General features: G+C 49.1%; 1 protein-coding gene across 13 annotated transcripts in view; it reads left to right on the forward strand.

Annotated features, from left to right (window-relative positions):
• RIMBP2 (RIMS binding protein 2) overlaps positions 1 to 27,153 on the forward strand; it is a 327,445-nt gene that overhangs the window by 254,801 nt on the left and 45,491 nt on the right. For all 13 annotated transcript variants that reach the window (XM_021074265.1, XM_021074266.1, XM_021074263.1 and 10 more), the window contains 3 exons: positions 570 to 674; positions 8,721 to 8,771; positions 20,551 to 20,755. In XM_021074265.1, the coding sequence (XP_020929924.1) occupies positions 570 to 674; positions 8,721 to 8,771; positions 20,551 to 20,755 (361 nt within the window). The remainder of the gene's footprint in view (positions 1 to 569; positions 675 to 8,720; positions 8,772 to 20,550; positions 20,756 to 27,153) is intronic.

Consider the following 27,153-nt stretch of genomic DNA (forward strand, 5'->3'; position numbering starts at 1 on the left):
CATGGGGGCTGAGCACCTGGCTCCACTAGAGCGAGTAGACAGGGCCAAACCCTGAGACTCAGAGACTCCACTGAGGACTCAGATTTGGATCCCTTGTGGCCGCTTACCATGTGTGACAAGCAAGGAAACTTGGTGTGTCAATTTTCCCATCTGTAGAATGGGGCTAGTTCCAGTACCTCCCTCCTACCGTTATTGTGAGGATAACATGACTCTTAGATGGCAGTAAAAAGCTTAGAACAGTACCCCGAGGCAGGAAAGCATCCTCAAGTCTTGGTGGGTATTTGCATAAAGGCCTGAGGAGGAAAAAATGGGGAGAAGAGAATTTTCCAACAGGAAGAATAGGTATTCATCTCTGTGTGGGAACCTCCACTCTGCTCATGTGCTCCAGCCATGTAAAATATAAAATATGAAAATGGGGGAAGAAGGCCTGTGGGTTTGAGGGTTTTGTCCAGCTGCCCTTGGGAGAAGCTGAGGGAGTAGGCAGTGAGGCAGAGGGGGGAGCTAGCTGCTTGGACCCAGGATGGGGCTCCCTGCTGCGTGCTGAGCTGACCCCATTGTCCCCCCAACAGCACATGCGAGAGGCTGCAGAACGGCGGCAGCAGCTGGAATTGGAGCATGAACAAGCCCTGGCTGTCCTCAACGCCAAGCAGCAGGAAATCGACCTTCTGCAGAAGGTGAGCTGGACCTGGGGCTGGGGACTGAGGGTTGGGGCTGGCTGGCTGCTTCCCTGAACCCTTCTCGCAGGCTTGGGAGCTACTTCCTCTCCTTACTGGCATGAATTCAGAGTCCCGTGTGCTTCCCTAGTTTCTCTGAAGTTGACTTGTGTGTGTTCATGGTTCAAACTGCAAAATCAAACAAAAAGCCCTAACAATTGATGCTGGTGAGACTGTAGGGAAAAGAACAGGGGTGTGAATTACTTCAGTTCTGAGGGCAAGCATCCCGACAGCATCAGTGAAAACTAAAACTGCAGGTCTATTTTGACCCTGCCCTCTCCCACTCTGGGAATATGCCCTGTAAGAAACAGGCATCAGTGCAAAGGGATGGTTTGGTTTGGTTTGTGGTTTGCAGTCTGTTGCAGGAGCACAGCTAACAGGGCTACATTGAATGCCCACTCGAGGGTGTGGCTATGTGAACTGTGGGGCATCCATATTGCAGAACGCATTGACAGCACTGGGAGGAATAATTTGGGTTTATAGATGCTACATTGGGGATATTTATGTGAGGTGTTATTACGTGAGCCAATCAAGTTTCAGGGTATTAGGTAGAGTATGATCTCATGAATGAAGAACAAGTGAAAGAGATGGAGACACAGGGAACACACCAAACAAGCAAGAAATGGAGAGATATAAGGAAATAAATGAGAGGAGGAAAAAGAAAGGATGGCAGTCAGAGGGAAGGAAGTGGGAGAAAGGAGGGGGCCTTTCAGAATGTGTAGTCCCAGGCCCCTGTGATGGTTTCAGGGGCCAAGAAATTGAACTACTGCCCCATCTTTAGTGATCAGTCTTGGTCCTCTTATTTCTCCCAGTGGGTCTGAGGATCCCTCTTTCAGAGCCATGGGGCTTGAGATTCCTGGTGTATGGTTCTCATTGCGTTTCTTTCCCAAACCCCTGTTTCCCCAACCCATGGAAGGGCAGCCAGCCCTTCCAGCCAGAGTGCACTGAATTAAGTGAATGGGAGCACAGACAGCCCAGATTCCCATTTGACTTTGACTGGAGGTTGGATAGTTAGCATAGGCACTGGTCCCGGCTGCCACCCTGGTGCCAGGTGGGATGGGCAGGCACTCCCTCCACCACTGGGTGGACCCCTCCACCCCCCTGACCAGCAATTCTGGGTCTTTGATGTCCAATAAAGGACAAGATGGCTTGCCCTACCTGGATGGCGGTAGGGATCTGATGGAGTGGTTTTTCTCCCCCTTGTCCCACCCCGGGTTTAGTAGCAGAGCATGTTGCATCAGGCAGATAACTTCTGATACTGCTTCTCTCATCATTTATGGAGACCTCATACTCAGGATGGATTTCATTAGGCCAGCGCAATGGAGACTGTCACAGTCCTTATGACCTGTCATAACAAGTTGTCTAGCAACCTGAAAAGCAATATTTCATTAGATGCTATCCAGGATATTGCCGAGACACAGACAGTGATGTTCCTCTTATCTCCTCCCGCCATGTGGGAAGGACCTCCTGGGGCCCGGAAATGCCTGTCTGGTACCCACACCCCTCTTCTGCACCCCCAGAAGCCTCGTGCTCAGGCTGGAGCATCCAGGACAGATAACAAGCCTAAAAGAATACAAATACTGTCCAGTAAGAATGACAGATCGGTTTTTCTCAACAGAGCATCCATCCCCCCAAGCCAGGAGTTTTATTTACAAAGCACTTGATGCCGAGGAAAGTGTGCTGGAGCCAAGTCCATTATTCAGTGCCCAGAGTCTCTTCTGAGCACCTTCCAACTTCCCTTTGTTTCTTTTTTTTCCTGGATCCATCCATATCTCTGTTTCGGATACACTGATGTTCATCAGTGCGGGGAGCAGAGGAAGAAAAACTAATGAATATGCATGAGCCAATTTGTGATTTCTTAGAGCTCTGATTTTTTTTTTTTTTTTTTTTTAGTGTTAGAAAAGTTGAGTCCTGAATAGAACAGGATTTGGGGGAATTTTTTCCAGAATTCACATCCCCCTTTGGTTTCCAGCACGGCCCTTGTGCTGCACTTGCTGACCAGATCATTCATTCATCCATTCCTTCAGCCCATGTTGGCTGACTGCTGCCTCTGTCATGGCTGCTCAGCTGTTGTTCTGGAAGCCAGGAACACACTTGCAGGATAGACAAGAGCTCTGCCTCACAGAACGAGAGTAAGTGAACAAGCCAATGAAGAATTAAATGAGTTCAGATCAGGAAAATGCTATGAAGGAAACACAGACTGAAGTGACAGGTTGATGACTTTAGAAGAGGTGAGGCTGAAAGGAGTGGCGGACTCCCATTATGCAAGTGCTCATGTCCTACAGAAGGACAAAGTCTGGCCCTAATCCCCCTACCATAACAAAAGTAAGTAGAGGCAAAAGGATATATGTATATGTATAACTGACTCACTCTGCTGTACACTGGAAACTAACAAAATTGTGAGTCAACTCTCATGAAATTTTTTTAAAAATAAAAATCAAAAGTAAAAGTCATCAAAGCTCTCTGAGATCCAATTTGAGTCTCACGAGAGAGCAATGTGAGTCATTTCCAAGGAACTGCCCTCTGACTACCACTCCCATTATTTCTTGAACCCACTCCAGTGGGACCCCACCTTCGTCTGACCAATGCAATGGCTCTTGTTAAGCCACCCATGTGTGGACATGCCCAGTGTTGTGTCCTGCCCTCATCCTTTTTGACCCAGAGGCACTGTTGGAGGTGGTCAGTACCCTCCACTCCAGGCTTCTGGGACCCCACTATCTTCCAGTTTTCCTCCTTCCACCAGACCCCCTCTAAATATCCCCAAGACTCAGCCTGCACACCACTTCTTTTCTTGACCTACATTTGCTTCCTCCATGACCTCGTCTGGCCCCATGGTTTAAATGCCATCTGTGTATCAACTCCCAGATGGAGATATCCATGGCTGATTCTGTCTCTGAACATCATTTCTGTCCTCCCACTAGATATCCAGCTTGGATGACCTCAAACATGGTGTCCCAAATTGAATTCCCTTTCATCCCCAGCAACACCTACTCTATGCATATCCTCCCAGGCTCTTCAGAGGGGACATTTCCTTTTTTTTTTTTTTTTTGTAGAACTTTTCCTTTTCCCTGGAGTTCATTGCCTATGTCTGTCTGTTTGCTCACTTCTTGATGTACCCATCATGCCCTAATCCCCAAGCGTTTTGCCAGAGTGGCAGAATTTCTTGAGAGATGGAAGGAATGTTTTAATTCCTTTCCTTAGGGGACGTTTCAATTCCATTCTCCCCTAAGACGTCCTCCCTGGAGTCCACCCTCTTCTTCTAGTCCACACTGGTGGTTCCTGAGGCTGGACACAGAGCTGAGCCTGGGAATTCCCTTCACTGTCTTCTTTGGAATTCCCTTTCCTTCCCTCTGTACTTTTTGGGATGCTCTGTTTCCTGGATCCTGTGATGTTCTTTTTCTTGATATACAGCAGGTGTGTAAGGAAGCCAGGAGTGTATTTTCCCATGAAATGTTAGGTGGGGTTTTGTGACATTGTATGGTACTTGGAGATTCCTTTGTGGTTTCAGCCTCATCTCTAGATTTGGTCCCTCTAAGGAAGGTCCAAGCATCCAGCCACCTGATGTCTGGGACCTGGAACCCAGCACTTTCTCCAGGGTTCTTCTCCCTCCCTGGAAGCTCAGCTCATCCCCCTACTCAGAATGGTGGTTGGGAGAAGCAAGCAAAATAATGCACAAGTGAAAAACTTGTTGAAATAAAGAATAAATGAGTGACTGATCCATCCACCCAAGGCTAGTCTAATGGGAATCAAGGAGAGAGAAGACCATGAGCCATGGCTAAGCTCTGGTTGCTCAGAGGAGGCATAGCTTAAAAAAATAAAATTTCTGGAGTTCTCATCGTGGCTCAGCAGTAATGAACAAGATGCGGGTTTGATCCCTGTTCTCCCTCAGAGGGTTAAAGATCCAGTGTTTCTGTGAGCTGTGGTGTAGATTGCAGATGTGCCTTGGATCTTGCGTTGCTGTGGCTCTGGTGTAGGCTGGCAGCTGCAGCTCTGATTTGACCTCTAGCCTGGGAATTTCCATATGCTATGGATGAGGCTCTAAAAAGACAAAAAAAAAAAAAAAAAAAAAAAAAAAAAAAAGTTCCAGCAGAGCAAGTCCCATCTACAAGAACTTTTCCATGGTCCACCTGCTTCAAGGAGATTGGGGAGCCAAGAGCTGAGCTGAGGAATCTCGTTTTCATTCATTCCACAGTTCTTGAGCATTGCGTGTCGGCAATGTTTCAGGAGCTAAGGATATAGCAGTGAGCCAGACTGTGAGCAAAGGCTATACATAATGACAATCCTAATAAGCTACACTCTGAACTTTTGTTCTAAGTGTAGCATGCTCTGGACCTAGTACCTGGATGCACGTGTCACCTCGTTTATGCCCCACCTGCTTCTGCCTCCTCCTGTCCTGTCTGTCACCCTCCCTCCCCTCACTAGGCTGAAGCCACACTGGCCTCCTGTCTGCCGCTCAGTTGCTCCCAAACTGTCTCCCTCTCAGCTCTTTGTCCAGAATGCCTGGTCTGCAGATAGTGGTATAGCTGGCTTATTACTGTCACTGAAGTCTCTAGGCCTTCCCACCTGAATGGATCTCACCTCTCTGCCCAAGTGCTCTCTGTCCCATCCCTCCATCTAACAATGCCACTTGCTTGTTGATTTACCTGTTTGCTTACTGTCTGCGTTCAGAGTGGAATGTCTGCACTTCCAGAACCTTGCCTGACATATGTTGGTACTCACCAAGTGATGCTCAGGAACTGAATGAATGAACAAATGAATGAGAGACCTAGTAAGAATCCATCAGTTGATGTAGTTCATGGTCAAATGACATTACCAGGATAACTGATGATAAGTTATAGGCAATTCTAGATCTGTTGAATGCATGAAAAGAGGCATCAGTCAGCCCTCACTGTAACCTGTGGGATGCAGGTCCCCTTCCAGGTGCAGGTCCTGAGGTTAGATAATGGACTCTTGGTCCCCTGGCTGCCTGACTCTGAATCCGCAATGTCTCCTTAGGGAAATGGTAGCTTCAGATTTCCAGTTTCCTGGGCAGATAACCTCCTGTCTCATTACAAGTAGCACTTACAACAATCCAAATATAGGTGCAAGAGAGTTTTTCCATATTTAAAATTCACTTGTAGACCTGGCCGATGCTACTGATGTTTCAAATCCCTCCCAAGTGAGATATATCAGCTCCCATTGTAAGGCCATTGCTGAAATGTGTGGCTCAAACAGAAGCCAAGCTTACCGTGCAATTCATAAAAGTGCTTTGCCTCCACATCCAGTGCTTCTCTTGGACATTTAGGATTTAGTTCAAATATGTGGATGGCGGGGGAATCACAGGCTGGCCCTCTGTATTCATTTGGGTCTGGCTTTCTGCTATGACCCATGCCTGGTATCATGGCTTCCTTCACTCTACGGGAACCAGGGACTCCCACGTGAGGATCCCTAAAGCTCTCTGCCTAGTTCCACGAATCTTGTTCACTTTTCCGTGGAGCTGATATTAACAGCACCCTTAAGTGACCCTCACCCTGTTCCATCCTAACCAGCTCTCGTGATCCCAACCCAATCACTGAGGACCTTGGGTGGCTGAATATTAGGTGTCCTGTTCATCTGAGCCAAACATCCAGAGCTTCAGTAATAGGAAACCTACACGGCCTCCGCCTTGCACAAGCCAATCATGTTTTCGGCCGTGTTAACCCATCCCCTGGTCATTGGACCCCCTGGATGTCAGGCCCCTTCCTCTGACAGCAGGACTGTGGGCCTCCCTAGGAGTCACGGTCTCTCTCTAGTTTCACTGCGTCCTGCAAAGTTGCACAAAGTCGTGTGCCTACATAAAGGTCTCAGCTTGTTGGCCATGGCCCCTCAAAATGAGACTCGCCTAAGCTGTGGCTTAGCTTCTGCAAGAATTCAGCGCTGCTAATTTGAATGGCTAATTTTAAACCAGCTATTCTGATCACCAAAATGTCCCAGCTTGCAAGTAGCCTACGAAAACCAACTCCTGATTTTTCACACGAAGCCAGAAGCAGAGTTGTTACTGCCAGCTTGGCTGTGTTTTCACAGCCCGTGATGGAGTTTGGGGTTGTTTTTCATTCTGCCAGTTGAAAACTCTCTTTGACTCAAGTGGCTCAATGGTGATGTTATTTATATAATCCTTATATGTTCTCTGGTTGTTTGTCTTTTTCCCCCTCCTCTGGTGATTGCTTGTTGTGCTTGGTTTTGCTTTGAAAAGGACAATTGCAAGCATTTAAAGATTGAGCTGAATTCAAGAATGGTCTAATTAATTTGCTAGGTTCTATTCACTTCCTAGCTCTGAAAAGCCTCATTGGAAATATGTGAGAATGAAAATGCATATGAATGAACTCTATGGAAATCTCAGGCTACTTTTCATTTTTAGTTTGCTCTGGGGAGCCAAGTCCTTCCCTCCTTCTGACTCACAGAAGTTTTCACATGAACTTAACAAGTAGAAGCTGTTAAGATGGCACCTGCTGCCTTATTTAGGATGTTAACTATTCTCTTAATTATTCTCCAGGCACCTGGAGAAAATCTTCCTCCAAAAATGAAAATTCAAAGTGTAAATCTCAATGTAATACATGGATCTTTCTTCGCGCTCACAGTTTTAAGAGGCAGCTACCCTATGGCCTCAGGAGAATATACTCCTTAAAGGTGGAGTTTTGCTGCTTCATTGGGAGTGTTTGTGAGACCTAGAGACCAGTTTGATGGGCTGCATCAAGGTGGCAACATGGGTCAGGCCTTTCTCCTCTGTCTTATGACATCGCACTCTCTCACTGCACTTTGGGGTCTCCAACTTTAAAATCTTTAAAAATCAGTTTGCAGTCTCATTCATTAGGACTCTTGGTTTCAAATGACAGAAAACTCTTTTTGAAAGAAAAAAAGAGCACTGAAAAATCTTGCTTCAGATACAGCTGGATCTAGGATCCAGACAAACTGGCTTCAGATATGGTTGAACCCAGCACTTCCTAAACCCCATTAGACCTCCATTGCTCTCCTGCTTCTGCTCTTCTCTGCCTTGGCTTCATTTTTGGTTACCATGTGGAGGCCCCCGGCTGCTCTAGACTTGCCCCTCATGGTGGCAAAATGGCTGCATCTGCTCCAAATTCTCTTCCACTCAGCCTCAAGTGCCAAAGGCAAGGGGTCTCCCTTCCTCCCAGCATTCCTAGGCAAAGTCTCTTTGTTCTAGTTGGAGTATATACCCACCCAGTTAACCAATCACTGAGAGTCTAGAATTGTTCTCAGGTACTCGGTGGATCCACAGCAAACTCAGGCCCTCTTCTCAGAAGACAGTTCCAGACAGGCAAACACAACAGATATTGGCTGTCATCACAATCATAGAACTTCAGGGACTGTGAGGACAAGAAATCACAACGTTGCATCTCAGTTTTGTGTGAACTCATCATTTGGCCCAGGCGGGCAGTAGCCCTCCTGAGAAATTCCTTTAGTGAAACTTGTGTAATTTCTTATTCTGTGGAGCAGATGGCTTTGCATCAGGTAATTTGAAGAGGGCAGCCCGCCTGTTACAGCTGAGCATCTGAGAGCCTGGCAGCTCAAGACCTCCAGGGCAGCCTCTCCTTAGGGCCTAGTGGGATGTCAACAGATCTTCAGTCATCCAGAGGTCAAGTTCAAGTGACTTTACTTTGTTTCTCAAGCAGTTAAGGACATTTGAGAAAATAATGCTGCTTCTAGAGGCTTAGGAAAGAAGTATCCTGCTGTTCTGGGTTCAGCCACCATCATGCGTGACCCCTTCTCAGGAACAGAATCAGGAGCTCCCACCCTCACGCACCACCCTAGTCCCACCAGCCTCCCCATTCTCTGCACTTTCCAGGGAATCCGGAGGCACGTTCCAGTTTTTACAATGAGCATCAAAATCCATTCCATCCTTGCCCAGAGGGAGAGACAAATGAGAACTGATTTAGAGAACCTAGGGGCTTATTGAAGGGAAAAAAAAAAATCAATCTTCTCTTTTCCTGCCTTTCAACACTCACTCTTGTCTTTTTATTATCAAAAAAGGCTCAGGTTGAAGCTAAGAAAGAACATGAGGGTGCAGTGCAGCTGCTAGAGGTAAGTGAACCAGCCCAGCTGGCTTTTCTTCTGGGGGGGTGAATGAGGTGGGGGGAGGGGGTTGTGTTAATACCTCGTAGACGTAATAGCTAACCTACTGAGTGCCCGCTGGGTACCAGTCACTTGTGCTGTTCACACATCCCCCACGTGTCGTCAGCATGAGCAACCTATACCACAGGAGCCCTTATGATTCCTATTTTACACGTGAAGAAAGGAAGCATAGAGAGGTTGAGCAACTTTCCTGTGGCCACACAGTCAGCATCAGATCTGTGGGTCTTGGATGTGGTCTCCTCTCCTCTGCTGGCTCCTCTTGGATGGAAAGTGAGGAAGGCCAGTCCATTCACTTGCAGGGCAAGATCTTCTCCAGAAGAGGGGGTAGACCATTCTGATGGGCGTCAGATGGTGGGGAGGGCAGATTTTAAGTGACAGCATTAATCTCAAGGAAGGATTTGGCATCTGGAGAGGCATTTGCTGTTTTTAGGGAAAGGATGACCAAGGGGATCACAGCAGTGACCACCATCCAGGTGCTGCCACGGGCACTGTCCCTGTGAGCACAACAGGAGTGACCCTTCCCTGCCACCCAGAGGCCTTTTTTTTACTGACCCTGATGGTGGGGGCTGGGCAGAGAAGTGGCATCAAGTCCCATCAGTGTGGGTGGCATGGCAGGGTGACCACACTTCTATTCCTGCCTAGTGGCCTTAGGTCAGCCTCCTCAGGAGCAGGGGTGGGGAATCTCATGGGGTCATCTGGGGACTTTTGCCCTTGGCCTTCCTCATGCATAATAAATGGACATAAGGAGCAGGCCAGGCCTTCTACCTGCTGAGGACAGAGGTCACATGATTATTGACCCCTCACTACATTCACAGCAGCAGGGGGTGGTGGCAGGGCATGGGGGTCACCCCAGGCAGCTTCCTCCCTGGTTCCATCACGTCAAGAAAGGCCAGGAAGGGGAGTTCTTACTATGGCTCAGTGGTAACGAACCCAACTAGCATCCATGAAGACGCAGGTTCAATCCCTGGCCTCACTCAGTGGGTTAAGGATCTGGTGTTGCCATGAGCTGTGGTGTAGGTTGCAGACATAGCTCAGATCCTGCTTTGCTGTGGCTGTGGTGTAGCCTGGCAGTTGTGGCTCTAATTTGACTCCTAGCCTGGGAACTTCCATATGCCACAGGTGAGGCCATAAAAAGCAAAAAAAAAAAAAAAAAAAAAAAAAAAAAAAAAAAAAAAAAAAAAATGCCAGGAGGTCCTTTCCCCTGGGCCATCTCTGCATAGGGGAAGCACTTATCCTCTTTGAAATGACCTTGTCCCTTGTCCCCAGGGGAACAGGAACCACTTACAGCAGAATATATGCCTCTCTTACATTGCCTTTTAACATCTATTCCCCCCACAGGAAAAATGTTTTCACCGTTAGCATCCTAGATATTAAAATTGATTTTTTGAAAGCCTCCATTAGCTAATGAATATCATGAGGGCCAAGAGGATAAATCGTAGGTGGGAAAATATATAACCCAGGAGAGTGGAAACAGACCTCCTAACGGCCATACATCTTCCTGAAAAATCATTTCATTCCCCTTTGCCCAGATGGCCCACCACCCTTTGATTTGCATCCTCTCCCGGCTGGAAGTGTAGTTTCTTTTTTCCCAGCATCCAAAACCCATTGATCTGATCTTCAGGGTTGTTTGAATCTGCTTTCTGAGCTCCTGCTCTGTGGCAGTCCTGCTGAGGTCACATCATCTGGTGCTGGTGGCAGTGCCTGCCCTGACACGTGGGGATAGCTGAAATGTGCTTTGGTTTGAAAAACAAGAAAAGCTGATGCAGAGGTGCCGAGAGTCTGTGTCTTCTTTTATTCACAACCTCTTCCTGTTATTGTGTCTTGCTTTGCTTTTCATCCAGAACACGCTGGACAGCATGCAGGTATTTTAGGGAATTATATCTGCCCCTCTCTGTGTGCTTGGTAACGATTTTTCCCACTCATGGACCAGCCGTGCGCCCCTGGGTCCGCTCAGTCCGCCTCTTCTTCCGCAAATGGGTGGCTCAAGGGCATCTGCTGATACACTTGTGGGCACCCGGGGCTCTCTGCTGTAATCTGGGCATCGGGGCCCAGTGTTCTATTCTCTAAAGTGATGAGCAGGCCCAGTGAAGCCGGCTTCCATCCTCAGGCTGGAAGGGCATTCCAAGAATTCAGATGACCACAGAGAGGAGAGGTGTTTGCATGGCCCTCGGGCCAGCCATGTACTTGTGAGCCCTGACCGAGAGCCTAGAATTTTGTGGTTCAGTCATCAGAATTCAAACCTTGCACCTGAGTGGTCCCTCTCCTGTGTCATGGGCCAGCAGCCTGTTGGGGGGGGGGGGGCTTACTTGTTTCTCTGGCAGCTGCCTGGAGGAGGAAGAGAAGTGAGTTGTCTCTCCAAACGGAGTTTTGAGCCTTTTCCAAAACTCTGAGTTTGGCCGTGAGTTTGTAGAACCGATGGCTTTCCTCATTTTTGTATGGGTGGTTTTCAAACTGGGGTTCCTCAACCTGCAGAATCAGCCTCACCAGGGAGCTCGTTAGAAACACAAATCCTGGAGTTTCTGCTGTGGCGCAGTGGGTTAAGGATTTGGCCTTTTCGCAGCTGCGGCATAGGTCACAAATGCAGTTCAGATTGCATCCATGGCCCAGGAACTTCCGTATGCTATAGGTACGGCCAGAAAGAAAGGGGGAGGGAGGGAGGAAGGAAGAAGAAACACAAATCCTCAGGTGGTGCCCAGGCCCTGCTGAATTAGAAACTGGGGGTGGGGGGGGGCAGAAATCTGCATTTTAACCAGCCCTCCAGGTGGTTCAAAAAGCATTGTTTAGAGAGTCTGCTAGGCTAGTTACAGGAAGGAGAAATAGCAGAAAGGGTAAGTCCTCTGGGAATCGGCCCATCCTAGTTCAACACCTTTGTCACCTGAATCTCCAACCTACTCATGTGCACTGGCAGTGCTGACCAAGAATAACCGAAGAGAGAGACCCCGCCCTCCAGACCACCACAGAGCATCCCTAGCAGGCAGTGTATTTTTCATTTAGAAGTTCAAGTTCACGGTCTTGGTGTCTCCCAAAGGGCAGGCTGAGGACTTCCCTTACTCAGATAGTCTCCTAAGCAGATCAACCCCCTTCCTTGTGCAGCAGGAGATAACATAGAGTGACAGAGGAGGGCTGGCTGCCCCAGAAAACCCAAACACTCACAGGTACAAATCCAGTTCTGCGGGCATCTCTCAGCCCTGTTTTCTGATGAATGAGTGAGTGGCCAGTGTCATGGTCTGTGCATGTGGGTCAGAAAAAGAATTTTCCAGATTCAAAGCAAAATGAAGCAAAGACAATTTTATTGAGGCAAGAGTCACTGTTAACACAGCGGGCCAACTTCCTGATGATCAGTGAGAGCCAACCCCGGGCCTGTGGTCATGTCTTGTTTTTATGGTCCAGGCAGAGGAGAGGTCTCAGGATACATCTGCTGACCTGCTGATTGGTTAGGAAAAAAAAGGGGCCTTTGCTGGCTGGTTGGTTGGGGGTGTATAATGCCCCTATGGGGGTGGGGTGAAGAGTGGGCCACATGCCTTGTAGGGGGCAGGAAGGAGCAGTCCAGGTTGCTGGGGTGGGGAGATCCTCAGGAACACTGTAACACTTAACAGCAAGACAGGGGGGATCATGAGAGTCTGGTAATTCTTATCTCAGCCGGAGGCTTTTTGAGTTTTATCTCATTGGAGAGGACTTGAAGTTCCACAGCCAGGATGTTTGGGGCTGAGAGGAGTGGGGATGTCTTTATTCCTGGTCAGGATGCCCCAGGACTGATCTAGGCTGGCCTGGGGTCTTAGCAAAGACAGGGGTCAGGAGTCAACTGAGAATAGAACAGAGCTTTTCAGAATCAGGAACGGAGAGCTCTATATGCAAAGAGCCTAAGGGTAGGGACTGTTCCAGATGCTACTAGTTACCTAGCCTTCTTGGCACTTTACGAGGGTGTTAGTTCAAGACCAAGAAGCAAAAGAAAATAGTTATAATGACAACAATTATTGTGCCAACAGCAATGTTTACGGAACCCTTCCTCTGAGCCCCCCGCTGTTCTAAGGGTGTCTATTTAGGAGACAACAGATGTATTTTCCTGCCCAGTCTGCATGACAACCAGGGGAACCATGGGCTAAATGCCTTGCTCAAGGCCACAGAGCAAGTCAGGGACTGAATCTGGACTTTAACTCCAGGAGTTTGATGCCAGAATCCAAACCCTCTGCCGCTGCTGGGCAGCATCCCTTGACCTCGGAATCCTGACCTCCCTCCGAGGCAGGGTCAGCTCTCCTGCCAGCAAAGCTGTACCACAAAGTGCCTGGTGGGTCATTTCTCACAGCAGCCAGACTTGGAAGCACTGGCACTGCAGCCTGCCTGCCCTTCCCTGGCAGGAGCAGAGACAGAAACGCATATCTCACAGTCACAAGTGACAAGTGTGACAGAACGTAATCCTTTTAAAACCAGCCAGTGAGATTGACAGTGTCATCTTCATTTTACGGATTAGATAACCAAGGCACAGAGACACTAGGCCACCTGCCAAGAGCACACAGCTCCTAAGAGCAGAGTGTTAGCCATGTTGAGAATCCGAAAAGTGCACAGATCAAGAAGTTTATCCTTTATGCTTTGCATTCAGATCTCTTGGGAATTCTTTCCTCCAGGACTTGTGGTGGGTGTGGGGTCTCTGCTCCCCTGGAATAGCCTTGGCAACCCTGTACCTAAGAGCCTTAGCTGTAGGATGAAGTTGTTAGGGACAAAGAAACTGAGAATGCTCAGGTATTTGGGGGTTGAGACATCCTACACTTTCTCTCCTATTGCCTCTCCTTCCCAGCTTAGTTGGCATCTCAAGGGCAAAGCTATAGCAGTGGGCAGTCCCGGGTTCTGAGGCCCCATCAGCAAAAGGAGTTCATTTGTACATAGGGTACTGAAATTGACAGCATCTATGACTGGAACCTAGCCAGAACCCAGATAGGGACTTCAACCCATATGCTGTGACGTGAACCCAGCCTAAACTCAGATTGGAACTTGAACCCATGTGCCGGGACTCAAACCCAGCCTAAAACCAGATTGGGACTTGAATCCACAGTTTTTAAATTAGAATCACTCACCCAGTGTCTGGACTTACTGAGGTTCAGGTTCTTTGTGCCTCAGCACAGAAGGAATTCAGCAAGAGACAAGAGTGATAGGCAAGAAGTAGATTTATTACGATAGGAGGCTTGTGAGAGATGCAAGCGGGCAGGCAAGGAGGCTCTTCCTTGAGGATCAGGCTATATTTTTATCATCCAAGGGGAGTGGGGGTGGGAAAAGACCACCTCTTCTTCTTTATTGGAGTAATAGCTCCCCCTTTGTACCTGGTAACAGAGTGTTTAACCCTATAAGGTCAGACTAGGACTGTCCTGGTGCTTATTCAAATCAGCAGAAGGGTGGTCCTCAAACTCCTAACCTTTGTCTGAACCTGAATGCAGACCTCACCCCATCCCCCACCCAAAGACCTGAGACACATCCTGCGCCTCTGCTTGCCTGTTTTGGATGGCTTTCTTGAGCAATTATTGACTTAGTGATCCCCAGAAGTTCCCTAGGTTTCCCTCTCTATGGTCCCCTACTGGGGCTTCTACAGCTACCTGTGTGACTATCCTACTCCATCCCTATCAGTACTTCTATGACAAATGCCTGTCTATACAGGAGCAGGAAGCCTCTCCTGATTCAGACCCCAGCCCCCACCCCTGCAGAATTCACTGTGCCTTCATTGGGCACTTTGATAAATGGATAAATCCTATGAACCAGAGCCAACCCTCAGGATTTTGGTAGTGTTGAATCCATACACACTATCAGAGGCAAAACATTAATCAAAGAGTTATCTTCCCTAGAGTGTCCCCTTGCTTATTGCTTTGTTGCATTTTAGTATCAAGATTGCATCATCTTGGAAAGATTCTGGAATTCAGAACAATTTCTTGCTGAGATCCTGGAATTCAGAGCCTGTACAGATGGATCTCTGGGGTGTTCCTGTGTATATTATAGTTGCAGGCAAGAGTTAGCGCAAGTTGGATATTAAACTGGCAGCGGAAGGTATTTCTTAACTGGGAATCAATGTGAAGAAAGAATATGGAGAGATTTTCAATGTCTCTGGCTGATAATAATTCTAACATACTTGCACAAGCTCCAATGCACCATCACGCTTTTGCCGAAAACAGAAATTCGGTCATCTGAGAAGGAACGGTGATTGGGTTACTACTTAGCTGTCCCCCTGCCGGTCGGTGTCCTTTGCCCACAAAGGATGAGAGATCTTAGTTTCTGCCTATGGAGCCCTGACCATACCCGCCAGCGTCTGGACTTAGAATTTGCCATTGTTCTGGAAAGCAGCTTCCCCTGCCCCCCACTCTATAGATGAAGAAACCGAGGCTCACTGAGTTCACGTGACTTGCCTTCAAGTCTCCTGAGTGAGTGAGTGAGCGAGCGGTGCATTCAGGATCTAGATGCAGACAAGAATTCCCACAGTGGCACAGTGGGTTAAGAATCCGACTGCAGTGGCTTTGGTTGCTGTGGGGGGTTTGGGTTCGATCCCTGGCCCTGTGCAATGGGCTAAAAGATCCAGCATCAAGTGTGGCCATAAAGAAAAAAACGTCTAGACACAGCCCAGAGCCTGGAGTCAGAGAAGCCTGGGTCTGTCCTGCCACTTACTGACCTTGGCCTTTAGTCCCTCTGGCCTTGTTTTCCTCACTCATACGACGAGTTCATACCAACTTACCGCATGGAGTCTCTCTGGCCATCAGTAATCATGCATATAAAGCCCCTGGCAGGACCCAGCACATAGTAGGTACACAGTAAATAATATATAGCATCACAAACATAGTTTACACCGAATAACACTGCACAGAACAACTTGCTCCCATGCAGGGTGACCCAGTCTGCCCTGGATGCCCCCTGGTTTTGCTGCCCTGGCCTGATTGTCCACAGTGTCCCTTGACTCTCAAAATGGTCCTAGCTTAGATGCTAATTATGGGGCACAGAACCCTGTTCCTCCATTCCCCTTAAGCCCAGAAGTTAAATGAGAAATCTAGACTGGAGGAACTTGAGAATGCTGGCAGACATGTCTCTGATGTGTTTTCCTTCATCTTCATAAATACCCACTTCCAAATTTGCAAGTCTCTGCTGTTTATTCCAATTATAGTTTACTTGCCCAATGACTGTACCATCTGTTCCCTCTGAGGTCAGGACGCAGCCACCCTCCACTCCCGAAGCTGCAGGTGGCGGGTCTCTAGGGTGTGAGAAACTCAGGCACTAGGGACATGAAAGCCACCAGGTTAACTCAAGCAGGCGTGGTACTGCCCCACCAGCCTCACCATCCACAGGGAGACCCCAGTGCTCTGAATCCTAAAATAAATATTGACATGGAAATAAGCCAGCTGGGGCTGGACAGCGGGGCTGCTGTTTTCCTTCTGTATCGTTTGAAAGCAGTTCCTTCTACTGGAGGCTCGGGGGCCATTGGAGACACTTTGCACCAGCTACCAGGCTCAGTATCAGCGACCCAGCCTCTCCCAGCTGCAGCCTGGCCTGGACGGGGTGTCCTTGAAGGCTCTGGAAGGAAAACCTGCCCCTTCCCTGGAAGAGGGAAAAAGCAGCAAAGCCTGGTGAAGTTTCCAGAGGGAGCACTCATCTATGTGATGTTCTTTGGGGTTCATGGATTCCTAATTCTCATCTACTAGTCATTTAGACCTTTCCCCCTGAAATTAGTGAGAGCAGGCATCTGCAAGCCCCAGGCTTCTGGGAGTTGACATACTGCTTGAAGCCATTGCCTTGGATTCAGATCAAAGAGGAGAAACAAAGCAAAGAATTGAACAATAAAGTGCGGACAATCAGGTATGATCGTGCTGGGCTCTTAGAATCTCTGGGGTAGGAATGTGAGGTGGGAGGGGCTTAGCCTTGCAGCTTTGCTCCCAGGTCACAATGGAAACAGGTCTCCGTTGTGTTGTCGCACACACAGGGGCAGACTGTGTCTCGCCATCCCTTGCTGATGAGCAGGCACAAAGTGGCCACATCCCTCTTCTCTGTCCTCTCAAGGGCTTCCACCTCCAGCTCCCACAGAAGTGGACACGAGGTTCTGGTGGCCTCAGGCAACTAGAAATCCTCTGACCCCGAATCTGGACACAGGACCCAGCCTTGCGTGCCATCCTCAGGTCTTATGCATTATTCATTCCAAGATGCAATAGCGCTCAGATAGCCCATGTTTTGAATACCTTTAATTTCACCAGTGAATGCCTATTTCCCCTTCATCACAGCTAGGAAAAAGCGCATCATTTCACCATGTTTTCCCTGATAATGGCCACAGTAACAGGCGTGCCTGGGGCGTTGATGGAATTATATGAAGATGCTTCCTTCCTAACATCTGTGTTAACCCTTCCTAGGGTGGAATTCTCAATTACAGCACCAATTGCCCCAGAAAGTTGAATTGCCTAGGACATGTACTCTCCATCCAGAAGGATTATAAATTATAGATCCTGGAGCCTCCTGGTCCCAGACTCTGTGGGGATGATTCTGCGTGTCTGGGACTTAGGTGCATGCAGCTGGAGGCCATCCAGCCCAACCTGAATGGTGCTAGGATTGCTTCCCAGCAGCCCCCAGGCCATGTCCATCTCTCCATGATCCTTGCCATGCGAGACTGTTTATAAGCCTTCAAAATGCCTGCCAAATCTTAACGATTGAGAGATTTTTCCGTTAAAATGAAGCTTCTCTTGGAAGCTTCTCATGTTCTGTCCCAAGAGCATGTTCCCTAGAAATTTTTCCCACGGTTGGGCTGGACCGATGCTGAGAAACAGATGCCCCTGTAGACAGAACACACACCCGGGTTCACTGTGGTCCCTTGAGATGCTGTGGGTTGGCCCCTGCCCTTCCTCTTATGGGCCTCCCTCACCGCCTCAAGGATATCCAATATACACCACTGGTCTGACATCAGGTCTGATCCACCTGCTCCCAGGACCCTCCCCTCATCACTCCCATCAGAGCCAGCAGTCTTTCCTACTGAGCCAGCTGCTGGGGAGAAGGGTCATCACAGTCCCCATCAGGGAAGGAGACCTCTGAACAAAGGAACCCTCCCCAGAAGGGGAGCCTCGGAGAGCTTGGGTCCTGGACTGGCCAGCAGTAATTGCCAGGGGATGAAGTTCACAAGACCATCTCAAATGCACAGTCCAGCGCCTCTGTGTGAGCCCTGGCCTCTCTCCTAGGTCTGAGTCCCGCATGGCCAGCTGGAAGCACCCACACACCACTGCCCTACCCCAGCAGATCCAGTCAACAGCTCCAGCCGGGCCTCTGTTTCCATGTGCATCAGATGCTCGACTTCCCGCTCCTCTACCCATGAGGCTCCCGGGATCTCAGCTACTTTGCTTTTAACACTCAGGGCAACTTGATCTGGTGTTCTGTCCCTGCACACCAGCTGTTCATTCACTGCCTTTGAAATTGTCACCATAACCATGTACCACCTACATTATTATTTCATTTCTTTAAATTTGTTCACTTTCTAAAACTTTCTGTTTTGAAGCAACTTTAGTTTCACAAGAAGTTACAAAAATAGCACAGTTCAGGGAGTTCCCGTTGTGGCTCAGCAGGTATCTGACTGGTATCCATGAGGATGCAGGTTCGATCCCTGGCCTTGCTTAGTGGGTTTAGGATCTGGTGTTGCCATGAGCTGTGGTGTAGGTCACAGTTGCGGCTCAGATCCTGTGTTGCTTTGGCTGTGGTGTACCCCCAGCCTGGGAACTTCTATATGCTGCAGGTGTTCCCCCTCCCCCCCGCCAGAAAAGGGTAGTTTATTTATAATGTGCCAATTTCTGCTGTACAGCAAAGTGACCCAGTCATACATATACAAACATTCATTTTCTTATATCATCCTCCATCACGTTCTGTCCCAAGAGCGTGTTCCCTCTGCTGTACAATATGAAAAATCTATCTGCTTTTTGAGTCAGGTCATTTTGTACACATACATCAAGGATTTGATTGCTGGCTGTGTTTTTCTCGGGCACGTGAAAATGAATACATGGTCATTTAAATGGTGTTGGTCCACAACCACCTGGCAGCATACCTGGATGGACAGGTGAGCTCAGGGCTCTTCTCACACCCTCCTTGTCCAGGGCTGGGTGGTTGGCAGCTATATTTGAGGACCCTGTTTGTCCTCCAAGGCCTATGGGGCAAATGCCTGGTCTTCAGGGCTGAGTGGGGAGAACCAGATCCTTGGCCTTGAAGTATCTATGTCACCTTCCTGCTCTGGGGTCAGAGCTGCTTCCAGGCAGGTGCTGCATCTCACTGATGGGGGGTGGGGGATCAAGGCAGGGGGTGGATCCGAATTTCTCTCCACCTCCCCACATGGGCCCTGGGTCCCCCTGGTGTCACTTCTGTGCCTTGTTGGTAGAGGCCGTGATCACAGCCAAGCTCAGTCAGCCTTTTAAAAGAAGAATCCTATTGAGTTTTTCTTTTTTTTAATGAATTGAAGAAATTAATTCTAGGTTTGGGATTGGTTCAGTCTATTTGTAGAATTCCATGATCTCAGACACAAATAGCATTTCATTTCAGCCTAAGGAGCTGAAAAGCTTAAAGCTAGTGGAGGGAAAGAAAGGGAAGCGAGGAAGAGGGTGCGGACTTCTGAGCCCTCAACCGGGCTGAGGGTCAGCCTGCCATCATCCTGCCTCCCTGCGTGCACACGTGAAACCAGACATCTGTGGAGCCCCAACTTGGTAACAAGCTCTAGTCCAAATGCTGAGGATACAGAAGGAAAGAAGCAGACAAAAAGTCCTGCCTTCATGAAGCTGACATTTTGGGCAGGATACCAGACAATGTACACAGTATTTTCTGTTTATTACAAGGTTAAGTGTAGACCTTGGTTCCCCAGGGAGGGGAGAGGGGCTGGCTCATGCCTGCCCAACTGAGAACCAGGAGCAGGCAAAGATGGGGGAGTTTGTGGGGGAGCAGGGGAGGGAGGGATACCTCTCACCTCCCTGAAGATCCTTAGATGTCTCTCCAGTGTCTGCAAACAGCAGCAGTGTTGCTAATCTAGTCCAGCAGAGAGCAATCCCCTTTATGGCTAAGTTGGTGTAATTTGGGTTCTGCAGTGGTAGGGGCAGGGCCCCCACAGAAAAATTTCACTCACGCATTAGCCACTGAGCCGTTCTCCTGAGGCTGGGCTGTGCCTCACGCTCCAAATTTCAAGCAGCTCTGTTGAGATGTGCCAACCGCCAAGTGCCCAGGCTGCACGCAGAACCCAGAACAACCCACGGTTGGCTGGGATCTGAGTGACTGTAGAGTTTCTTGGCACCTGTGCTTTTCCACATTCATCCTGCAGGGGAACCTGGCCGATGGCTGGACTGCACAGGAAGCTTGGTTTTCTCAGCCGCCATGCTCACATGGAGGCAGGAGGCAGCTCCTGGCCCCTGCTCCATGGGTGCAAACACATGTGCAAACATGCAAACACAATGCACTTTTATGTGCAAGGGTGCACACACAGGTGCACCTGTGCACACACATAATGCACGTTCATGTACACAGACAAACACGCGGATGCAAACGTACACATATATAAACATAGTGCACTTCATGTATATAGACATGCACACACACTGTCATGAACAATGTACACAAGGCAGTAGTCTTGTACACATGGGTACAACCAACATGCACACACAAGCCCATATGTCCCCACCTACCACACACTCATGTGCAGACACACAGGTCCCCAGCAGCCAGGGTTACTTGCTGACCAAGTGTCTGGGCCTCTGCTGCGCAGTGCAAGGTTCGGGAGCTGGAGGAGAAATGTCGGACGCAGAGTGAGCAGTTCAGCCTGCTGTCCCGGGACCTGGAGCAGTTCCGGCAGCACGCTGGCAAGATCGACCTGCTGGGCGGCAGCTCCGTGGCCTCCCTGGATGTCCCTGGGTCCCCTAGCAAGCATTTCCCAAGGTTCATGAACGGACTGGCTCCCTCCATTGGCAAAGGTAAGTACCTAGACCTCCCATCCTCCCACCCGGCCAGCAAGCTGGGCACAGCCAACGTGTAAGTGACAGAGCCTTGTACAACTGTGGCAACCCCACACATATTGCAGGACTTAGGGTGATTCAAGGAAGCTAGTGTTTCCTGAAAACATCCTTGGGGCCAGACCCTTGCTGAGGACTGAACGGGTATCCAACAGTGTGACATCCACAGGCTGTGAGCCCCATTTTACAGATGAGACAGGCAGAGGCACGTGGCAGGTCCTGCAACCAAACAGCAAGAAGGGACTAGGACCAGGGGTGTGGCCAGTCGGGTTTCTCAGCTTTCCTTCTTTTCCCTCTCTTCACCCAGCGACGTCTTGATGACACTGTGATGTACTTGGAACTTCGGTTCCACCAAAAGCAGTGATAGTAATAGCGGTGCATGTGACTGCTTTCCCATCGCATTGGTGTTCAGGAAGCAGTGTAGGAAGTAGGGAGGTTTAACTTGATGTGGTTGCAGGGGATTTAGCCTTCATCACAGGTGAAGTGATCACAGAGGCATTCACTTTAACCTCAGGGGAGGTTCCCAGTGCAGGTGACGAACTGCCTGCTCAGTCAGGGACTTTCCAGTGAAGATTAAATGGGTCACAGGCCCAGTTTATATACCTGTAAAACAGTTGATTTTTTTTAAATGTAGGGAATGGAGTTCAAGTTGTGGCCCAGTGTATTAAGAACCCAACATCGTCTCCTTGAGGATTCAGGTTCGATCCCTGGCCTCCCTTAGTGGGTTAAGGATCTGGCATTGCCACAAGCTGCAGCATAGGTCACAGATGCGGCTCAGATCCTTTGTTACTGTGGCTGTGGCATAGGCTGGCATATCCAATTCAACCCCTAGCATGGGAACTGCCACATGCTGCAGGTATGGCAGTATGATGAAAAGAAAAATGTAGGGGAGATAAGTGCCAGAACCTCACTTTGGAATTCCATTTAAAAAGAATTTCCAGACTTCTAGTTCTTACCAGAACATAGGATAAGTTCTCTGGAATGCTTTGCAATGTTAAAATGAGGTGATGCTGCATATATCTTGATATATAAAGTTTCCCTTTTTAAATTTTTTTAAGTTTTATTGAAGTATAGGTGATTTACAAAGTTGCGATAGTTTCTGCTCTACAACCAAGTGATTCAGTTATACATACACACACATTCATTCTCTTTCAGATTCTTTGCCCATACAGATGATCACAGCATATTGAGTAGAGTTCCCTGTGCTCTACAGCAGGGCCCCACTGGCCAATCATTCCATATACAATAGTGTGCATATGCCAGTCCCAACCCCCCCATCCATCCCTCCCCCACACCTGTTTCCCTTCTTATCTCACCTTCCCACTCCCTTCCTATGCTGCTCACATGTTAGAGAGGATGCTAAAAGGCCACGAAACACAAAATGAGGGAGTGGGGGGAGGAGATCTAACCACCTCCCTTACAAGTTCTGGGCACATGGTGCCTCCTGGCTGTGTTTGGGTACCAAGGGTGTGATGCTGAGCAGATGGCCAGGTCCTGTATGGAGCCCCTCTGGTTGGGGGGTGGGGACACAGACAAGACAGGAGGGGACAGATGAGTGACCAGGCAGCCTCCCACTCAGACAGACATGGGAGGCCAGGTGACAAACTAGAGAGTGCCCCAGGGCTACTTCGAGGGAGGTAGGAGAAGGCCGCCTCCCAGAAATGACATTTGAGCCCTGAGACGGGAAGGGTAAGCCGGAGTGAGACAGATTCTCCAGCTCCCACCAGATGAGATGGTTTGGGGCTGGGTGCTCATGTGAGCCTGGCCACGCACATTTCTTAGGGTCCCTAGGCCCCCAGCACAGTCAACGAGTCCTGGGACTCAGCATGTGTATCCTTCTGGCTCAGACTTGTTACAGTGACATGGGACCGCCACACAGTGGGTCCTGGGGGAAAGAAGATGGGCCCACAGGGGGAGTCCATGTGAAAACATCTCAGGCTCTCTCCCTCCGAAAGGGCCGCCTGGGGCACCTGCTGTGCAGCGGAAAATGCAGCCACACGCAAGACATCAACAGGCTTGCCCAGTAGAGGTGCAGTGTCCAGGGTTCACTGGGGGCAGGTCACGTGAGCACCTCTGCCTGGCCCAGAATCCCAGGCTGCCAGAGAAAGGCAGGTGTGGTGAATAGAGTCTAGTCCCGGGGAAATGCCCTCATCAGTTAGGGAACCTTTCACACTGGCATCAGGAACATTTAGAGGCTGAGTTCCTGGATGCAGCCAAGGCTGAGTGGCAGGCAGGCACCCCCCCCCACCCCCGCCCCGGTGTGAACTCCTTTCGGCACATGTGAATGTGTTCATCTAGGCCAAGTGTGTGGGTCAGTGGATGGTAAGCAGGGATTTACCTGAGTGAATCAGTGTTGAGATTGATTAGAGAAGGGATCTGAGTCATGATGGAAGAAAACGGACACTAAGAACAAAGCAAACAAAACCAAGAGAGGACTGTCTCTACTAAGGGAGCTGCTTAGATCCTGGTAGAAGAACAGGTTTGGGAGTTCCCATGGGGGCTCAGCAGCTTAATAACCCCGTCACAGTCTCCGTGAGGATGAGGATTTGATCCCTGGCCTCGCTCAGTGGGGGGCTAAGGATCCTGTGTTGCCATGTGCTGTGGTATACGTCGCAGATGCAGCTTGGATCCGGCATTGCTGTGGCTGTGGTTTAGGCCAGCAGCTGCAGCTTTGATTCGACCCCTGGCTGGGGAACTTCCATACTCTGTAGATGTGGCTGGAAAAAGGAAAAAGAAAAAAAAAAAAAAAAAAGGAACAGGTTTACACCAAGGCTTCTGTTTAGCCATGTGGAAGAGCTATCACGGTAACTAACCAGTTCTTTTCCTTTTCCTTTTTTTTTTTTTTTTTTTTTTTGTCTTTTTTTTTTTTTTTTGTCTTTTTAGGGCTGCACCCACAGCATATAGAAATTCCCAAGCTAGGGGTCGAATGGGAGCTACAGCTGCCGGCCTACACCACAGCCACACAGCAATAATGGATCTGAGTCATGTCTACAGCCTACACTGCAGCTCATAGCTCATGGCAATGCTGGATCCTTAACCCATGAGTGAGGCCAGGGATCGAACCCATGTCCTCATGGATGCTAGTTGGGTTCATTTCCACTGAGCCACAATGGGAACTCCCTGACCAGCTCATTTAATAGACTGCTTACCCTGCCCACGAGAGGCCCCAGCTGGCAAGGCCAGGCACCCTTGGCATCACCCTCCAGCATCCTTGCTGGGCCTGCCTCCCTCGGCCATGAGAGGAATGCCTGTAAGAGGGCTTCCTTGCACAACCCCAAAGTCCTCCTCAAGGTCATTTTTTTGACAGACGGTGGCCGGGGCCCCTTTAAGGGTAAGGGTGACGGGGAGCTCGATGCTGGGATGGCCTTTCCTTCTTATGAAGGAGGGGAGTGTACTGGGGGGAGGAGGGGCAGTGCTGGTACAGGCTAGATCAGCACAAGGTTGAGGAGGACCAGGAGCCCTGGGGGGCTCGCCTCCTGTGCAGTGGAGTCAGGTCTACAGCAGGCGAGGTGGAAATCACACAGGGATAGGATGATCCTGGAGATCTGCTGGGAAGAGGCGCCTCAGCTCCCAGGACCGCCCATGCCCACCCAGTTTCCTTCCAGGACGGGAGCTGGGTTTGGGTGCACCCAGATAAAGTCATTAATTTGGATGCAGTGGCCATATTTTCCAGAAAAATACATGTTTTGAAGGATTCTAATCAGGAAGGAGTGGGCTGTTCATACCATGAGGGGCAAGGGGAACCAGCGCTGCTGAGGGCGCTGGGAGATTTTGTCTCTCATCTCACATTGACTCAGAAGGGCAGGTAAAATCTGCCACACACAACAAGTCATTTTACTCTAGAGAACTGGATTCATTGACGTGAAATGGGAATATTCATTTCACCTTTACTGTGAAAAGGTGCAGCTCTGATTTGTCACCTTCTGCGATCATGGGGCCAGTGTATCAGTCAGGACGAGCTAGGTTCAGCTGCAGGAATAAACATCCCCCAAATTTCATGGACTTAATGTACCCACAAGGCTCTACCTTGATCAGGCCCCAGGTCCTTCTCAGGCTGGCTCGGGGGATGGGTTCTGGGTTCCACACTGTCTTCACAGTGTGCCTCGTCTGTATGGAATGTTCCATCACAGGGCAGAGGAAGTGTAACAGATTAGACACTGACTCAAAAAAGCTTCTGCCCCAAAGTGGGACGCAACACAGGTCATTGGCTGGGACAAGCCATGTGTAGGAGTTACCCTCTTTTGTTGCTTAGAGGAAGGGAATGAAACATTGATCTGTAGCACTCAGCATCCCCTGGCCAGGTGCCACCCTCAGCTGGCTTTGGAAAGCCATTCATCCAGCACATATTTACTTTGCACCTGCTGTACCCCATGTGCTACTGTAGGCATCAGGGGTTGTGGGCAGTGATGGTAGGCTGCTCTCAGGGATCTGGCCTTCTGGCTGAGACCCCTGTCTACTCCAGCATCAATTCTCTGCCACAGTGATGCTTCCCCGCAGGTGTCTTCATCAGGTCAGGGTCCTGGGGCTCTGTAGGGATGACTTCAATGCAGCCTCTGTGGGGACACTCTGCACCACTATTTGTACTTCCCGATTTGGGTTCAGGAAGTCAGCTTCTGCAGGGGAGTGGTTCCTGTGATGTGAGGGCTGCAGCCAGAGGCTAGGCAAAGCCAGAGAGGAGTGTCTATAATCCACTGGGCCTCGAGAATGCAGGGAAGCCTTCTGTATCCCACATCTGATTCTCAAAAGCACACCTGACTCAGAGTTCTCTTTGTGGGCTCATCAGGTTAGGAACCTGACGTAGTGTCCATGAGGATGTGTGTTCAACCCCTGGCCTCACTCTGTGGGTTAAGGATCCTGCGTTGCCGTGAGCTGTGGCATAGGTCACAGATGCTGCTCAGATGCAGTGTTGCTGTGGCAGTGGTGTAGGCCAGCAGCTGTAGCTCTGATTTGACCCCTAGTCTGGGAACTTCCATATGCCACAAGTGCAGCTCTAAAAAAGAAAAAAAAAAAAAAGAAAAAAAAAAGCACTCCTGACTTTACTCTGACAGGCCCACACAGGTCAAGGTCCTCAGTTCTTCCCCATGTGACCAGGGCCCTGTAGCCCCATGAGGACAGGACGGGCAGAGAAATACTTCGGTCAGAGTGAGTCTCTTGTCACAAGTATGTCCAAGCCTGGCCATTTGGTCACTTTGTGTATATGTCAGGAATCTTTCAGACATAAGTGACAGCACAGCTGACCGAAACCAAAGTGAGTAAAAAGGGATTTATTTTTCATGTAGAGTAGATGCAGAGCCAGCAGGTTTAGCTTCAGGTACAGCTGAAATCAGGGGCTCCAGCCATGCCACCTGGACTTGGTTCCTCCCACTTTTACAGCTCCTCCTTCTATGACCAAGCTCCATTCTCAGTGTGGCAGTGTGGCTGAAGTATCACTGAGTCTCATCTCCTCTCAATTTAAAACAATTTTTGACAATTTTTCTTTTTTTTTTTTTTTTTTTTTGCTTTTTAGGGCCTCACCCGAGGCATATGGAGGTTCCCAGGCTAGGGGGTTGAATTGGAGCTACAGCTGCCGGCCTGTACCACAGCCATAGCAACACAGGATCTGAGCCGCATCTGCAGCCTACACCACACCTCACGGCAACACCAGATCCTTAACTCACTGAGTGAGGCCAGGGATCGAACCCACAACCTCATGCTTCCTAGTCAGATTCGTTTCTGCTGTGCCACGATGAGAACTCCAACAATTTAAAAAAAATAAACGTTATTGGAGTGTTAGCTTACTTACAATGTTGTGTTAGTTTCAGGTGTACAGCCAAATGAATCAGCCATGCATATACATGTACCTCCATTCTTTTTCAGATTCTTTCCCCATATAGGCTATCACATTGTATTGAATAGATTTCCCTAAGCTATAAGAGTAGGTCCTTGTTACTGATTGATTTTCTGTATATAGTAGCGTGTATATGCCAATCCCAACCTCCCAATCCCTCCCTGCCCCCACCCATGTTTCCCCTTCAGTAACCATATTTTGGTTCCAAAATCTTTGAGACTGTTTCCATTTTGTGAATAAGTTCTTTTGTATCATTTTTCATTTCCTCTCAATTTTAAGCCCAGGAAAAAGGAGAGCTTCTTTGCCCATGACTCCACTAAGTTCTCTCTGACTGATCTTTCCCATCTCGTGGGCAGCACCCCCATCTTCACGCAACAGAAGTGGACTCTGCCAGAAGGACGGTCCAGAGCGGGGTGGGGGATGGGGTCAGACCTTTCTATGTAGATTAATCATGGGGGATGGGTGGATCCCGAAGTGAAAGTCAAAGGCTGATACCAAAGCTCTGGAAAGATACAGGGGGAAGGCAAATGTC

The sequence above is a fragment of the Sus scrofa genome, chromosome 14 (assembly GCF_000003025.6).
Source record: "Sus scrofa isolate TJ Tabasco breed Duroc chromosome 14, Sscrofa11.1, whole genome shotgun sequence".
In the NCBI taxonomy this organism is placed as follows: Eukaryota; Metazoa; Chordata; class Mammalia; order Artiodactyla; family Suidae; genus Sus; species Sus scrofa.